This window comes from Cryptomeria japonica, chromosome 3 (genome assembly GCF_030272615.1).
Source record: "Cryptomeria japonica chromosome 3, Sugi_1.0, whole genome shotgun sequence".
Taxonomy (NCBI): Eukaryota; Viridiplantae; Streptophyta; class Pinopsida; order Cupressales; family Cupressaceae; genus Cryptomeria; species Cryptomeria japonica.
In genome coordinates this window covers 846,147,446-846,166,027 of record NC_081407.1, presented here as the reverse complement: position 1 = coordinate 846,166,027, position 18,582 = coordinate 846,147,446, and the positions used below count along the sequence as shown (strand labels likewise).

The window sequence follows — 18,582 nt, the reverse complement described above, 5'->3', positions numbered from 1 at the left end:
GAAGAGGTCAAGGGAAGTATGTTTTGCCCGTTGAATATAACTTGAGTAGGCCACAAAGAAGAGAATCAGCCCAAATGGCAATAGGCGCTCCTGTCCCTCTCCAAGGGACCAGAGCGATTTTCTCACAAGACAAATTTCTGGCAAAGGTAAAGCAAGTTTCATGTTTGGGATGAATGAAAGGAGGCATAATCGGCCCATTGAAGATAATTTTGAAAGTTAGCAAAGCATAGGAGAGCTCATAATTGCCAAGGCACTCCTGTCCCTCACCAAGGGACCAGGGCGAAAAACACATTAACAAGCCTTCCTCCTCAAATTGGGACAAATCCAGGTCAAGGCACAAGATTGGAATGATATTTAAAAATGCTTCAAGGAGGAATGAAGTTGCAAAGACCACAAAATTCGATGAAAATTGGCTAGGGCGCTCCTGTCCCTCTCCAAGGGACCAGAGCGATGTTATTGATATCCATTATTTTCCCCAAGCTTGAGCGCTTACTTCAAACAAATCGCATTAAATGCCAAATTCACTAAAACCTTGAAATATTTTAATTAAATTGGCATTTAATAAGGGTGCGTTGGTATTTAATAATTAATTTAAGCCTTGGAAAATCGAAATTTTTAATTATAAAGGCATTTAAAATTAATTATTAAATTAAAATTCAAAATGGGAGCGCTTAAGGTATCATTTTAATGTTTTGGGGCAAGTTGGCCTTCTCCTTTTATTAATTTTGTTTATTTTTGGTTCTATTTTACCAAGTCGGCCTATGGATAATGAAATGGTGAGCGCCTATATAAGAGAGGTGTGTTGAGCGATTTTAATCCATCATTCACTCATCATTTCAAATGCGATTTGGAAGGGCAAAGAAGAAGTGCGAAATCTAGCTGGAGTGGAGCAAATTTCTACCAAGTGTGGAGACTAAGGAGGGCGAAATTCATATTGAAGGCTATTGAAGAGGCAATTTTCTTGCTAGATTGGAGGATAATTTCCAAATTTTTGAAGACATTTGAAGGCGAATTTCCAGATCTTGAAGAAGCTAGTGGAAGATGGAGTTCTTTTCCAAGCTAAAGGGGGCGCATTTTGCTAAAGGGAGTCTTGATCTACATTTTCCCTAGAGAATTCTCCTATTTTTGCATCATTTTTTTAGAATTAATTCCCAAGTGAAGGTATGGCGTAATCACCTTGGCACCATTTTTGAAGATTTAAATTTTGCTGTGAAAATCCTAAATTAGGAAATGATAACTCAAGATTTATCATGAAGTTTCCTAAATTAGAATCTTGAATCTTCCTTTCTACACTTCAAGATATATTATTAATTGTGAAATGTTGTGTAGGTATCAAGATGGCGACTCCCAAGCTCGAAAGATCTACAAGTCGGAAGACTCTCCTCAAGGAAAATCAAGCCAAATCAAGGACGATCAAGCAAGGACAAGGACGACCTTCTTCGATCCAGCCTAGCATCGACAAGGACGGCCTTCTTCGATCAAACATCAATAAGGGCAACCTCTTCCAATCCAGCATTCCAAGGTGAGGTACATCAATCATCCTGCACATCAAGGACACAAGAAGTTAGAACAAGGGTTCGTTGAAGAAGCAGATAGTTCCAGATGAATTAATTAAAGCTAGCTTCTCAACAACATCAAGTTGAATATCTACCAAGTTACAAGTGTCGGACGAGGTGGCATCCTAGTCATCGCTCATCCAGTCAGTGTGGTCCACCTCAGCATGTCCAGATTCAATGTACCTAACTCATGGAAGGTGGCACAAATTCTGATGTACCTACCCCAGCTATCCATTGGTGGAATTTTCTAGAGAGGACATGTGTCCAAGCAATACAATTTTATCATTGGTCAAGCATTAAATGTTATGTAATGGTTGTAACAAACCTTAATTAGGGTTTTCATTGTTGAATCTTGGCCATTGATCTCGAATTGATCTAAGCCATCGAATTGTATTGAGGGCACTATATAAGCCCTGGCATTTCATTTTGTAAAAGGCAATTTTTAGAATATAGTTGGAAGCAGTTAGAAGACAGATAGAGAGTAGTTAGAAGGTGATTAGCTAGTTGATAGAATAGCAATTAGAGTAGAGTAGAGAGAGAAGGCAAAGATTGTTGCCAAGATGTTGTTGTAAAAGACTTGTAACTTCATTGAAGAAATGGTGAAATTTATAGGTCAATTCGACAATTTGCATGGTCTCTATACTTCTCCTATTTGATTTCATATTATTAGATGAGTGGAAGAAATGTGCTTGATTGATGGTGGAATTCGTATATCCATACTACTAGCAGTTTGTTGATTGCAGACTTGCCTTGTGTAGTCAACTGGAATCATTCAGCTTAAGCTTAACTTCAATTGTCACTTCTTCATTGATATGCATCAACCTGATGGTGTCTATACCTGCAGTGATGATTTGAACATCATAAAGCTTTCCTTCGAAGATCGCACTAACCTTGTGGAGATGGTCCTGGGATGTCAAAACAAGACTTAGTTAGAATTCCATCAAAGATCATTCATTGCTCTTACATTCTTAGTGTTAGGATTAGATCCTTTCCTCACCCTCCTCCTTTTTTCCTTTTTTTCAAATCAAAGCTAGTAAGAGCCTATGTTCCAGCAATATTCAAGGCAAATCAGAAGTTCAGGCATCAAATGTAAGTCCCCTTGTGATTCCAGCAAATCACATCATACCACAAAGAGCTTATCCACACGTAGAGACCCTACATACAAGAACCTTGAAGTCATCCCGATTGATCCTTTTCGCGACATCTTCAGCATTCGGAGGCTTTACTCAAGAGAGGATAAGGTACCTTTAGGTATTTTATTCTGTGTTTGATAGTGTACAAAATACACGTCAACACACTCCTGATTATGGACTTCTGTACACTCGGAGTTCTGATCCTATACTCAGTGGCTACACAGATTCTGACTGGGCAGGTTCGATTGATGACCGTAAGTCTACAGCAGGGTATGTGTTTAGTTTGGGATCTGGTACTGTCACATGGACTAGTAAGAAGCAGCAGGCAGTGGCTCTCTCCTCAATAGAAGCAGAGTATCGGGGAGCAGTTAAGGCATCTTGTGAGGCGGTTTGGCTTCGACGAATGCTTGCGGATATGCATGTCTCCCAGGCAGGTCCTACTCCCTTGTTCTGTGATAATCAGGGAGTGCTCAAACTCGCCAAGAATCCAGTCTTCCATGAAAGAACCAAGCATGTGGAAACTCATTGTCACTATATTCGACAGCTGGTTGAAGACGGATCCATCCAGTTGCTGTATGTTCCTACCTCGGAGCAGCCAGCAGACATCTTCACCAAGCCCCTTGGTCCTGATAAATTTGTAAAATTTTGGGGGTCTATAGGTGTAGTTAATAGATTGAGCACTAAGGGAGGGTAATAGAATATTAAAATAATGTTAATTTTAGTATTAATGCTCAATAGTGTATATTCTATTTTAGTTAGATCGTCTACGATCTTCTCAGCAGTTTCTTATTAGAAACTTGCTATTCTTGTAAATATTCTTGTATTATTTATGAGCGCCTTGCTCATTCTGTAAATGAATCAATTCTTTGAAATCCATATGCTTCTGCATTTGTTTTACTTAATTCCATTTGTTGTCATGCTGATTTGGATCGCTGCTTCTTACCAACTGATCCTGTGCCTCTTCACTTGAAGTGTTGTTCTGCAATTAACCCAGTTGCCCTTTAATATAGTAATTAATGTTATTTATAGAATGTCTTAATTGCTGAGTTAATTAATTACTGCCTGTGTGATTACTAGTGTCAACCTTTAATCGCTGCCTTGAATTTAAAATTTGTGACGTCTTATAAATAATAAAAAAATTCTAAGGTTTTATACTATTTCATAGGCAGGGGCCATGACAGATTTTATGTTTTTGTCAGATATATATTTAAAGATTTTTGTTTTTCAACTATGTATTTTAAGGCATGTTGAGACATGGACCAGCTAGGACTCGAACCTAGGACCTTCCATACGCTGCTGGAGTGCTCTACCACTGAGCTACTGGCCCCTCTTGGACCAGTCCATCGTCGGTCCAGGTGTGGCTTATTTCCAACACCAACACCCCCCCTTAAGCCACACCTCTCGTGTGCTTGGGGCTCCTAGCCTGGACCTGGCTCTGATACCATGTTGAGACATGGACCAGCTAGGACTCGAACCTAGGACCTTCCATGCGCTGCTGGAGTGCTCTACCACTGAGCTACTGGCCCCTCTTGGACCAGTCCATCGTCGGTCTGGGTGTGGCTTATTTCCAACAGCAACAAGGCAGTTTTGTATTTTGGGCTTGCTTTGAATGCAAGCAAACTATTTTTAGTATCGAAACTTCTAAATGGTTTTTTAATTATCTTGAATAAATTGCATGTAAATTATAAGTGCTGTTTGCACATAGATTTGCAATGGTAATTGCTATTTAGAGCATTCGTAAGTTATTTTGCGAGTAGCCTTCTCGCACATATGTATTGAAGCTCTTAATTATTTCTCCTTATTGCTGAGGGTGCAATGGCACCTGAGCAAGGAGAGGATTGTATTGTAAAGCGGTGGAAATGTGTGATTGCGCCATGTGGCTTTTGGTCCTCGTTCTGTCCTTCTGTGCCTTGCCTTACCCATGCATATTGGGTTTAGGAGCATGGTGAATAAGAATTTTTCCAGAGATTAACTTTGCTATCATTGATCATCGTCTCAAAAAGATATTCAATTGTTCATCCATAGGCTGCCTGAAGGTGGCGAATGCTATTTTAGGTGCAGATGACCCTTGTGATAATGGCAGCATGAGGTCTCGTGGGTCCATTATGTATGAGTTTCTGCAGAAATTAAAGGTGTTGTAGTGAAAAAGAAGTTACAGCAAATTTGGAAAAAATTATACTCTATCCTGGTAAAGAGCTTGTCGAGGATGCTGAAGGGCAGCAGCAGATTCCTCCTCCAAAGATGCAATATAAGAAGAATTTTGCAGGGGCAGAGGGGATAGATTTGCGTTTAGTGAATGCTAAGGTGCTAGCTCTAGTAGAACATGTCTTTTCCCTACATGTGTATTCAAGGATACAAACTTTAATGCTGAAAACTATGGTAATCTCTCATCATAAGGGAACCTTACAGGTGGTCAGTGACTTTACACTGCCAGTCCTGGGCAATGATAGAATCATTTGAGCTGTCCAGTGTGCTTAGGTAATTAAAGGAATCAAAGTTCATGGGATTGAGCATGTTACAGTGCCAGATATGCTACACTTGCAGCTACTGAATGTGTCTGCCAGTGGTGCATACAGCAGGACTTTTGACCATTGGAAGTCTCCTCCAAGGAGTGCAGGTCTAGAGTAATAGGGTGTGGCCAAACTGAAAAAAATCTGTGGCATGTGGATGTAGTTTTGTTGTGGCTAGTGCTTGTCTTTGTTTGATACCAATCAGTATAACGGTCTAGTATAGAGTTTTGGTGTTATATGGCACCTTTATATGGGTGTTTTTTGTTGTTTTTATTGGTTGCTATGTTTCATCCAACTGTTGTGCCTGTATGAGAGCTGTTAATGCAGTTTTAGCTTTATTATCATCTATATGACTAGAAGGGCTGAGGGCCCTGTATAGAACCCCAATTAAATTATCTAAAAAACACGTTGCAACAAAAAGTTAAAATAATATGAATTGCATTAACGCGAAGTTTAGATATGGTACCAGTGGCATGCGAATGCACATTTCCCTTACGACATTTAGACCAACAGCAATGACCTGTCAAAAGTAATATATGACTTGAAATTAAATGTAAAAATCCTCATAAAGACATTATTAGCAAACAGAAAAGGCCAACTAGAATATTCTCTCAAAATTTATGTCCATTCATTGAGTTATCAATTCCTGACATGTGCGCATGTACCTCAGTACGGGCTCGATCATGTACAAATTGATTCACCAATTGCTTCATTAATGGTTCAACAGCATCAGGAGGTACCTGGTATTCCCCAAAAAAGGATTAAATAATAAACCAACTCTCTGCTATCAAGAACAAGTCAAGCATAGCAATAACTCCAGGGACAGCAAACAACATCTTTAATCAAGGTAACATACCATATCATGACAGGCCTGAACTGCTGCCGCCAAAAGTTGTGTTACATCCCGTTGATGAGGCTGCACAAATGTGTTAAAGAGCCCTCAGCTGAAAGCTCTACCATACCAGAGGAAACATGAACACGTGAAATTTAACTTTGATTGCAGTGACCTACCTGAACATACTTTTGAAGAAATGGATAAAAATTTAATAAAATCAATCGATGGAGCCCCACTGCCCGAGCAATCACTTTCATCATCATCATCTTAACCTGAGATCCAACTAAGAATCAGTAAAACTTGAATTATTTTCAACTTACAAACCAATTAAGAATCAGCAAAACTTAAATTATTTTAACCTGCAATCCATTCAAAAAATCAGTGAAACATGTCACACAAGTGATCCTAAATAGTAATAAAGGAAATATGTCATTAGATACCCATTTCAGAGCCTTGTAAATCTGGGCCAAGAGGAAGATAACTATAAATCCAGCCATTAGAAGATTCTACTGCTTCTAGACAGGGAAGCAATTTGGATAAATGAACTGTACGCTACAAATTCAAACGCATGCTCCAAAGTGACAACAAATCATATTTTGAATTTTGAATATGTACAAAAACGCTGGACTAGTAACAAAGCTAATATTTTTAAATTTTGTAATTCTTCTTTAAACTGCTTATCTACTTCACAAATACTCTTTTGCTCAAGTATTATGTGAAGTTCAGAAAATTTTGTCCATGGTTTACTAAACTTGCCAACCATCTAGACATGAAAATTTTAAAATACATTTTATACTAATAGAAATTGCTTCATTTGATGTTAGCGAAAAAATGCTGCTAAAGCTTAGGTGTTAACCCCTACAACGTAAATAAAATGCTTCTGGCTGATCATTCTTTGAGTTTAGTGTCATGTCCCCTCCTTGATCTTATATATATCCTAAATAAAGCAATTATTATTATTAATTAATATAATAATTACCCAAGATATGTTCTTATGCCAAAATAATTAACCCAAATACAGAGGATACAAAATACATTAATTAAATTGCCAAATTTGTGATAACGTCTCACCAACAGATAATAAAGAAGGTATATATAAAGCATCGTCACTATCATTATGATATGAATACTATCAGACAGTTTTCAGCATTGTATATGCAAATATACTCTATCTAAGAAGGGCAACAAACTTGTATATGAACCACATTAAACTCAAATATAATAATATATATGCAGGTCTACATGTGAAGAATACATATTTACAGGTCTATACGTGAAATAATACAAGTAGTATATACGTGAAGGATACATAGTGCAGTATCCTTAAAGAATGGATTGCAAGAACATATTGCATCATTGATATGAAGGACGTAGTGTGAAGTATATACGATTTCTTATTTGCAAGAATAGATTGCATCATTAAAGAACAGACCACATAACCCATAAAACAGATTGCATTCAGTAATTAATCTTTCCACGTAATCCATAAGACAAATCTCATTATAGAGTATCGAAGGAATAATTTTATAAACTATGTACTAATCGGTGGTATTAAGTTTGACACATCTGTATTTAAGCCTAACCGATAGTCATTAACAATCAGCAGTATTTACTCTAACCGATTGTTTTTAAATTAACACAGAAATATTTACTCTAACCGATAGTTAGACTAAATCTGTAGTATTCAATGATTAAGGTTAAATCAGTTGACTAATGCCAATTGATAATTACAAAGTGGTACACATGACCATTCACGTAGGGGTGTAATAAGTAAACAAGGCAAAGAGATGTGACTCTTCAGTGTGAGGGTAGGAAATGATATATATATATGACATTTAAATTGAAGAGAGGGGGGAATACTTTAAGAAGAAAAACAAAGGAAGGCAAGGCCGACCCCTACAGTATGTGTAGCAAATGACAGGCAGAAATATCTTTGTTCTTGGTGGTATGCATAGGGATGTGTTTAATACATATACTTCAAAGCCTGATAATGTTTTATGCAGAATATCAATATAGACTGCAATACGTATGACAGTCATATTTATTATAAAGTGGCTGACCAGATCTGACACATGTCAGATCTGTCTGCCTTTATAGCCAAAATTATACTAACAACTTATGCTTTTAGGCAGTGGTGGCATCATGATTTATAAAAAAGGGTAATTAGCAAATACATTAATAATTGGTTATATAATATATATATATATATATATAAAGATGTCATAATCAGAAAAGAATATTAGATTGAAAAGATCAGAAAGAACTCTTAAGGTAATAGTCAATAAGAGGAATAATATATGGGAGTTTATTACAGAAAAGAAAGGATCAGCAAGAGCCTCTGTCACAACCATGTAAGAGTGGAGGTATTCAACATTTTACAAGGTATAAGCGTATATATATAAAAAGATAATATCAGGAGTTCCATAGTAGAAATCAGACTAGTAATAAGATCAAATCAGAACTATAATTTAGTTACAGGCTGTATCATCCTAATTCCGTGACAGACTTGTCTTATTCTTGAGTGAGAATTATCCCTCTAACAATATTATATTCCCTGTTTCGTTTGGATTCGTGAATTTGGGACAAAAAAATAAGGTAAACCAGAAGGGGGACATTACATTTAGCCAGCATATAAGTAACTAAAATTGGAAAGGACAAGCTACATTCATTATTTCTTTACTCTGCGTACAACTCCATTCAAGGTTTAGCCAAAATTCATACATAGCTTCCACACAATGTAAACCATAATGCAAGGACTCTTGAATGTTTTGGTAGGCAAATGACAAGTGAGGTTGAAAATCAACAGTTATCATGCATGTGTTCAACAATAGGTTACCAAACATGGACTTATGCAAATCCACAATGTATTTAGGACAGAATACATAAGATGTATATTGTTTAGGAAAAATGTTACAGATAAAAATGCAGAGAGTTAAACAAAACTCCTGAATAAAAATATGATTTCATATAATTAAAAATGTACGTGTCACATGGGAAAATAACATAAGAACTAAACATTCATTGTCATACACCAACTATTCATAGGCATCTAAGTTAATATACCAACCTCAAATCGCTCATTACATGTCTGAAGGCGAGAAAAAAGCTTTTCAACAAAGGCCTGCATGACACACAAAAGCGAAGACGAATTAAGTTGGTTTACTAGACATAGAAATAACTCAAAAACATCCTATTCGATATCCAGGATCACCTGTGGATCTTTCAGATGTCGAAGAGGTGAATAGCTACCCCAATCAACACTCTCAGATTGAACACGATTTTGTTTTTTGAGACCACGCATAACACGCTGTAATTTTGCTTGTTTTTTCTTTTTGCTTTTTGTAGTACCCTTGTGATGTGCCTGTAATCAAGACATGATGTGTTTCATCAACAAAAGAAATTAATATCTCGTTTCAAGTATACAATTCTATAAGATTCACCCAAACCATCCATATATCTACATGCAAGTATAGGTCAATTCCAGACGTGCTCTTTATCACCTTTGATTGTACTTAAAATTGGGAAGTATTAATGACACAAATGTAATGAAAACAGCAGTAATAGAACAGATTGATGCCATAAAGCCTGCATTTATATAGTAAAATTAGCCTCACCCTCTCTATTACATGTAAAATCATCAATCAATTCAGAGGAAAAGAACAAATTTTCCTTTAAATGAATAAGATCTTGATGCTTTGTATATTAAATTTAGATTGCAATATTCACGGACTCCACTGATAAAATTGCATTGATATAAATGACTCCCAAATATTCTCCAAGCAATTTTTTTTTGGATTTCAACAACACAAACAAACACCAGAGGAAAAAACAATGCAAAATAACAGATAAACTGTAGCTCCCTTTTTCCATAATATGCAACTACCAAACTTTTATATATTTCCACAGGCACACGTCCATGTCTTCAGCATCCTAGGGGACACACCCTTGTCTCCATCCCATTCGAGGCATCCCACAATGTGCTACAAAATTGGTACTCAAAAAAAAGGGTCAGACTTGAAACTTAAAATCTAAAATTTAGTCCTAAACTGTTTGAATTGAATTTGCACTTAACATCTTGGTAGCAATTTTTCCTATGATTCCACAGGCACATGTCCATGCCTTCAGTATCCTAGGAGATGCACCCTTGTCCCCAATCCCCATCGGGAGGCATCCTAGAGTGACAGTAAACAGTCATGCTTAAAAACCTAAAGTGTAAAACTAGCCCTAATTTGTCTGAACTGAATTAGCAGTAAGCAACTTAAGTCTAAACTCAACCTTAATACGTTCCAGCCAGATTCACACAAATCCTAATGCCGAAAACATTCTTATGATAATGTTATATTAATGTTTGCAATTAATAATCTAGTAATCTGTAAAACTAGAGTGACAGTTTTATTTAAATCATTGTCTGATGTAATGGTAAAGGTTAAGGTCATTCTTTAGGTCAGAGTATAAGACAACCCTAGTGGGAACCAAAATATTTTTCTTTTTTTTTTACTGTGTAAAATGGTAGTTGATTTTAAAATATTTGCATGCATCCATACATACAACCGCAAAAATAAAGCCCTTGAAATAAACAATTTTTCTTTTACCCAAGAGAGTACCAAAAGTTGTTATACCAGCTAACCACCGATCTGAAATAACATCCAAGAAGAAATAGGTAACAAGGTATACAGTATACACCGCCCCCCAATGAATCAAGACCAAAGATTATAACAAAACATCTGAATATTGCTCAATGATGTCCAGCTGCAACAAACTAGGTTTCCCACATGAATACTGTGATTCATTTCAGTCATGCAATTATTCAAATGGGTAGTTAAGTCATCAAGGAACATAAAAATAAGACATTGAGAATCAGGTAAAAGAGAATAGCTTCTACCCTACCACTCGGCTCATGCATATTCCTCTGATGAGAAATCAAACAAATATAAACTCCTCCACTCTTCTCAATGTTAGGGTAAATTTCCAACTTAACCAAAACAACCAGATTGATGTGGCAACCTCTCCATGCACCTTCACAAACACATCTGTATCTCAATAGTCTTCTCACATCACAAACATGCTGCTACCCATCAACAATATCCTGTTGTTGTTGGTAGTTCTCTACCTAACAGGAAGATCGGGAACTTAATTGTTACTGACATCAAAGAAGTTATAATCATTTTGCTTGATGTTAACCCTCAATAAGTGAAGGGAAGGAAGGGAACATCATGCATTTTGGACATGTAGTTAAGAGTAAAGATTGAGAGAATTAAATTGTATGTTTCTTGCATCCATCACAACAATGTGCCAATGTGAAAGAAGGGTTTACAGCAGAGTTTTGTGTACACAAATAACTTTGAAAAACACTGCAACCAAGGGGTCTTTCACTTTACCTGAATATATATTGTTCAAACTTTGTGCCCATTAGCTTTTCCCCTCATGAAAAAAACCCAAAAATAAACCAAGCCCTGCTAGTCAACCTCCAACCTTGGTATCTGGAATGTCCTATCACTGTATTTTCATTTTAACAACTTGCTTCAACTATAAATTAGAAAATTAACTTTTGCATCAAAGTTGTCTATTGATGAATGTATCATATGTTGTACCTTTTACATTTGAATTTTTTTCAACTTCTTGCAGCCACTTGGAACTTCTTTGGCTCTCCCTCCTTTCCACACCCTGTTCTCTTGTCCATCCCAAAGGTGGACATAATGGATCGGAAAAAAAAGAATGCTAAAGATCACAATCTATACTTAGTGACAACATATCTCCAAAAGATTGTGGAAAATAAAAAGAATTCAAATTTGAAAACAAAGCCAAAATAGAATTCACAAAACTAGAACCATGCATCATATGGTATGAAACATCCTTCCACAATTTTATCACCACAACAGGCCCTATTTCACAACTAGGGGATCCTATTTTCAACTTATGTTGATCTCTTATAAATGTAACAAATTTGTGCATTTCATTTGACCATAATGCTCCAGTACATTTACCAATGAGTTTGCCTTATAATTAAGTCTTATATTTTATTATGTTTTTCCCCTTTGCTAAGTTGCTTGCTATTTGAATTTTGATAATCATACAACTAAAATGTTTGTTCAAGATCAAAAGATCCCTATACTCTATGCTGTCACAGTAAGCAACCAAGATGAATGAATTTTCTTACATTCTATATGCATGGTGGAAAAGAAGACTAATTAAATAACAATGTACTGCAAGTTTGATGCTAAATGTAATGCATCTCCAAGATGAAAACAAAGCAGTGCTGAACAGCAACACATATCCCTCCATCGTGCTGATGAGCATGCACCGGAACTAGATATTGAAGCAACCATGTGTCCGCAAGGAGGTTCATCTCATGGCAGTCTAGTGGGTTGAAAACCCCACGCTTAACGTCAATGAGCACCATTCACCATCAATCTAAGCTTTTGCCATAGTGGTCGCCTTTCTTGGTATGACAGTCTAGGGCTTTAGGTCAAGCCCTGCAAAGCATGGTGAGCTTGTAATACCTCTACTAGATGGAAACCTATCCATGCAGAACCCTAACAAACATTTATCCACCACATTGGCAAATGCGTACCCAAACCAAATGGTGGAGCAACCACATGTGTAAGAGGGGATTCATCTCCTAGCACTTTAATGGGATAGAAAACCTTGCTCTTAACGCTTGCAAAGTTTCTTGATTCATACCAAACTCTACTAATTGCTCTGTCCCTAAAACTTCTAACTTTCTCAAGGGTCATTCTTTATGAAAAAACCATTTCACCATTCATCTTCCATTGCGCTAATCTAATATCATCACAAGTTGTTGAACTTAGACCAAGATACATCTCTACCTTTATTTCAAAAAGTGGATTATCTTCCTCAATCTTCATCTTTTTGACAAGTCGTTGCTCCATTGCTAAATCTTCATCAACAAAAAATTGTCTTTTGCTCCTCCCTTTTTAGATACTCTTCAACCTTTTTCTTAGGTTTCTCCAATGATTCTCTTTATTTTTTTAATTTAAATATATTTTCATGACCAGACTTGAACAATCTTTTTCAAGAAAAATTCCATCATTTGCATGTGCTTGCAAATCTAATTTCTCTTCCATCTCTTTAATGCATGGTAAGGGATTTGTTTTATGATGTTTGGGTAAAGTACTTGCTTAATTTATATAAGAGATGACAATGTGTTGTAATGCGTATGACCATATGGTGGCATCACAAGTTTATTTAATAGATTGGGTTTGTATTCAAGCTAACTGCACTTGGTTGTGCAAGAAAGAAGTAGATTTACAAGCTAATGGATAAGTATGGGTAAGAGAGTAAGCAAAGACAAAAAGACAAAATGTAGGAGGTAGCACATATTTGTGGCTCTTACATTTCTTGAAAAAATAATAATAAAAGGTGCACATCCATTGTTGTTGGCAGCAAGAATAAGTAATGTAGATGTTAGTACTATGAAGATAGCATTCTTCTAGTAAAAAGTAAAAAACATGATGCAACAGCAACATGGACAATTTGTAGCAATTTGTTTTCACGTGATGTAAGCCATGTACATGAAAAGAAAAGTTCAGTTTTGTTGCACTTCCATTTGCATGACCAAGGGATGAAGCATCAATGGCTAACATGGGCAGAAGTAATTCATTCTTGGGTGTTGTATCACATGTATGCTTCTTGTTTAGATCAACAGTGCAGTTTTGTTCCATTTGCATGAGAAAGGGATGAAGCATGTATGGGTAACATGGGCAGCAGTAATTCATCTTCTTGGGTGTTGTATCACATGTATGCTTGTTGTTTAGATCATGGAAATCTTGAAGCAATTTGTTTTCACATGTTGTAAGCAATGTACGTGAGAAGGAAAAGTGCAGTTTTGTCCTATTGCATGAACAAGGGATAATGTTCTATTTGCATGAGCATAGGAAGATGCATATATGGGTAATATGGGCAACATTAATTCATGTCCCTGGTGTTGTATCACCTGTATGATTGTTGTTTAGAGTATGAACGGATTGTAGCAATTTGTTTTCACACGCTGTAAGCCATGTAAGAGAAGAGCAAAAAGTGTAGTTTTATTCTATTTGCATGAAAAAGGGATGAAGCATGTATGGGTGACATGGGCAGCACTAATTCATCTTCTTGGGTGTTGCGACACATATATACTTGTTGTCAAAAGCATGGACAGCTTGAAGCAATTTGTTTTTGCAAGTAGTAAGCCATGTACATGAAAAGAAAAAGTGCAGTTTTGTTCCATATACATGAGTGAGTGGTGAAGCATATATGGGCAACACGGACAGAACTAATTCATCTTCTCGGTTGTTGTATCACATGTGCTTGTTGTTCAGAACTTATGAGCATGGGCAGCTTGAAGCAATTTCTTTTCACATGTTGTAAGCTATGATTTGAACAGGAAAAGTGCACTTTTGTCCCATTTGCATGAGCAAAGAATGATGCATATATGGGTAACATGGGCAACATTAATCATGTTCTTGGGTGTTGTATCACATTGATGCTTGTTGTTGAGAGCATAGGCAGCTTGTAGCAATTTGTTTTCGCATGTTGTAAGCCATGTACTGAAGAGAAAAATTGCAGTTTTGTTTTATTTGCATGAGCAAGGGATGAAGCGTGCATGGATAACATGGGCATTACTATTGCATCACATTGTTGAGAGCATGGGTAGCACTATAGAAAATATTTTAGAGTGTTATAAGCATGTAATCTACTTTGTTTCATGAAGGCAAGAGGTACTGGAAAAAATAAGCAAGTTTTGGTATCATGAACAGCACTATTACACGTTCCTGGGTGTAGTGAAAAACATGCATGCTTCTTGCTTAAGTGTTGTAAGCATGTATACAGTCATTACATCAATATAATTCATTGTAGCATGTGAAAGAAATTGTACCATTTGTTCCGAGTAAAGTAGGAAGGAAATTGTATCATACTTTGAGCATCACAGGGAGTTGTAGTTTCAGCAGAAGAAGGTACACATAGTTATCTCAGAAATGGCCAGCATCAACAGCATGTGGCTTAAGTGTTGTAAGCATGTATATTTTTATTCCATCAATGTAAATCATTGTAGCATGTGAAAGAAATTTTACAATTTGTTGTAAGCTATTAGGAAAGAAATTGTAGCATGCTTTGAGCATAGCAAGGAGTTGTAGTTTCAGCAGAAGATGATACACACAGAGATCTCCGAAATGGGAAAATTTTGTATATCCTGAATGTAAGCTTTTGTGGGAAGTATAGTTCCTTTAATAAGGAAGGTGTGAGTGGTACAGATCATTAAGGAAAATTGTAAAAGACATGAAAAAACATGGACATCCTAAAGAAGTGGACATCCCACTTTGTCTTATCTATTTTGTCGCTTTCCAGGAGGCCAGAAACATGGTGTTCTGATATTTCCTTCAAGTAGAGGTGAAAAGTCACATGAGGGAGGAGAAAAGATGCACTGTCTCTTCCATTTCCAAAAGGGGGATGAAAGCTTGCACATGTCTCTTCATTTCTTAAAGAGTTTGAAATCTATATATAAATACATAAGCGTGGGTCTGAGAATGGAAGAAATGAATATAAGCTTGGGTCTGAGAATGGAAGAAAAGAATATATATATACATAGGTTTGGGTTTGAAATCTATGATTGGACTCCTTAGTAAGTTGATCCACCATGACAGAGGGTTGAGGTGTATTTACAATACGGTGCCCCGGAAGTCCATCCCTTCTAAGCCCAAAGGCAGTACCCCTTGTACCCCCTTGGCCTCATGGGACTATTCGGTCACCAACAAGAAGAAGAAGCACTCCAAGTCTAAGCCACAACAGGAAAAAGGACAATCATCCTCTCCATCACAAGGCGATTTTTCATCCTCTTCCAAGAAGGGGACACCACCTAAGAAGGATAAGCCAACTTGTGCATATTGCAAGAAGTATGGTCATGATGAGCATCGATGCCACACAAAGCAAGTTGATGAGTTAACTAATCTTCTTAAGAAAAACAACATCAACTTGCCATCCGCCTACACAAAGAAGGATTCATCTCCTTCCTCTTCCTCACAGTCTAAGGGAAAAGGGCAAGCATTTGTGGCTACAACAAGTTCTTCACAGCAATGGATACTTGACTCAGGTGCCTCATATCACATGGGTTCTACAAAGGAGCAATTTTCTTCATTGGAGCCATCTAAGGTACCTCACATTTACATAGGTGATGATACACAAGTAGAGGTTGAAGGGAAAGGTTCAGTTGACATGGATGATGGAACATTTGAGAATGTTCTCTATGTTCCTAACTTGTCTACCATCTTTCTCTCTATCTACCAAATCACTCACTATGGGAATGGGAAAAAGGTTGAGTTTACACCAGATTCAGTTGTGGTAAAGGAACTTGATGATGATGCCTTGGTAGCAGTGGGACAAGTCAATGACAACTCAAGGCTTTATTCATTCTCCCACTTTGTGCCAAGTTCACCTTCTAGGGCCTTGCTTACTCATTCAAATTCTTAAAGTAAGCTATGGCATGAGCGGTTTGGTCACCTCAACTACCGCTATCTTCAGCAGCGCAGCACTAAAGACATGGTCACAGGTCTACCTCGAATCAGTTTTTCAGAGGGTGTATGTTCAGGTTGTTCCATGGGCAAGCATCCCGAGGAGAAGTTTGATAAGGGGAAAGCTTGGAGAGCTTTGGAAGTTCTTCAACTTGTTCACAGCGATGTAGCAAGTCCATTTCCAGCACCCTCATTTAGCAAGGCCCGCTATGTCCTCACCTTCATTGATGACTACTCCCGCTTCACTTGGGTCTACTTTCTTATTCATAAGAGTGAAGTATTTGACAGATTTCAGGACTTCAAGACTCGTGTGGAGAAGCAATCCGAGAAAGTGGTCAAGATTCTTCGTACAGATAATGGAAGAGAATATGTGAACAAGAGACTTGAGGATTTTTGTACATTTGAGGGGATTGATCTTCAGCATTCTGTAGCATACACTCCACAGCAGAACGGAGTTGCAAAACGCAAGAATAGAACTCTCAAAGAAATGACTAGCTGTATGATTCATGCACGTTCTCTTGATCCCGCCTTTTGGGCCAAGGCTATCAGTTGTGCCACACACATCCAGAATCGGGTTCCTCACAAAGCTTTGCAAGGTATTACTCCTTTTGAGGCTTGGGCTGGTAGGAAACCAATTGTGAGACATTTCAGAGTCTTTGGGTGTCCAGCATGGGCTCGCATACCTCCACAAAAACGCAAGGCATTGGAACCATAGAGTCGACCTTGCATATTTGTTGGATATCCTGAGGGTGTTAAGGCATATAGACTGATGGATCCTGAGACACATGAGGTGTTCATTGAGAGGAGTGTTCACTTTGAGGAAAGCTCTCCTAGCTTAGCCTCTCTACCTCCTCCACCTTACTCCATTGTGGATAGTGATGTTAGTGACTCAGATGATGAGACTTCTTCAACTCCTACTCGCAGGGTTACACCTCCGCAGGGTCCACTTGCAGTTGAGGAGCCTTGTTCTCCACCTCCACCTAGACCTCGTTGGGCTCGACAGACACTTGAGTCCGTAGGTTCTCTTGTTGGGGATCCTTCAGATACACGGCGAACTCGATCACAGCATCAGGATCTTCCACATGCATTCATTGCTACCGCTTCCGATCCACAAACATTTTGGGAAGCATCAGAGGTTCCTGAGTGGGACCAAGCTATGGAGGAAGAGTATAGTTCCTTGATGAGGAACAACACATGGGATTTAGTCCATCTCCCTAAGGGGAGAAAGATGGTTCGATGTAAGTGGATCTATTGGACCAAATATGCTGCGGATGGTAGTGTGGATAAGTATAAGGCTCGGCTTGTTGCGAAAGGTTTCTCTCAGGTTGCAGGTGTTGACTGTACTGAGACCTTTGCGCCCGTAGCCAAGATGAACTCCATTCGCTTGACACTTGCTATTGCTGCAGCTCATGGTTGGGTTGTACATCAGATGGATGTGAAGAGTGCTTTTCTTCATGGTGATCTTGATGAGGAGATTTATATGGAGCAGCCACAGGGTTTCATCCAGGATACTTCCTTGGTTTGCAGACTAAGGAAATCTCTCTATGGCCTTCAGCAGGCCCCCAGGGCTTGGTATGCCAAGATGGATTCCTTTCTTCTCTCAGCAGGGTTCACCAGGTGTCATTCTGATCCGAATATCTACATTTTGCAACAGGATGACTCTCACTTGATACTTGTGCTCTATGTTGATGACTTGATCATTACAGGGAGTACTGCATCCATCATTAGCAGGGTCAAATCTGCTTTGCATGACAGATTTGCTATGACTGACTTGGGTCTTTTGCACTACTTTCTCGGGATCGAAATTTCACAGTCACCTTCCGGGATTACACTATCGCAACCCAAGTATGCTCTTGATCTACTTGCACGCTTTCATATGGCTAATTGTAAGCCTGCCCCGACTCCCTTTCTTTCAGGAGTCAAGCTTGAGGCTTAGTGTTCTTCTCCACCAGTTGATGCCACTTTGTATCATCAGCTTGTGGGTAGTCTCATCTACTTGACCCATACACGCCCTGATATTTCATTTGCAGTTGGTATGGTTTC

At 37.9% G+C, this 18,582-nt stretch overlaps 1 protein-coding gene across 3 annotated transcripts in view; it reads right to left on the bottom strand.

The window, feature by feature from the left end:
- Positions 1 to 18,582, bottom strand: part of LOC131033631 (uncharacterized) — a 65,502-nt gene that overhangs the window by 29,884 nt on the left and 17,036 nt on the right. For all 3 annotated transcript variants that reach the window (XM_057964877.2, XM_057964878.2, XM_057964879.2), the window contains 6 exons: positions 9,246 to 9,395; positions 9,102 to 9,155; positions 6,211 to 6,306; positions 6,056 to 6,115; positions 5,865 to 5,939; positions 5,666 to 5,719 (listed from right to left, as the gene is read on the bottom strand). In XM_057964877.2, coding sequence (XP_057820860.2) covers positions 5,666 to 5,719; positions 5,865 to 5,939; positions 6,056 to 6,115; positions 6,211 to 6,306; positions 9,102 to 9,155; positions 9,246 to 9,395 — 489 coding nt within the window. The remainder of the gene's footprint in view (positions 1 to 5,665; positions 5,720 to 5,864; positions 5,940 to 6,055; positions 6,116 to 6,210; positions 6,307 to 9,101; positions 9,156 to 9,245; positions 9,396 to 18,582) is intronic.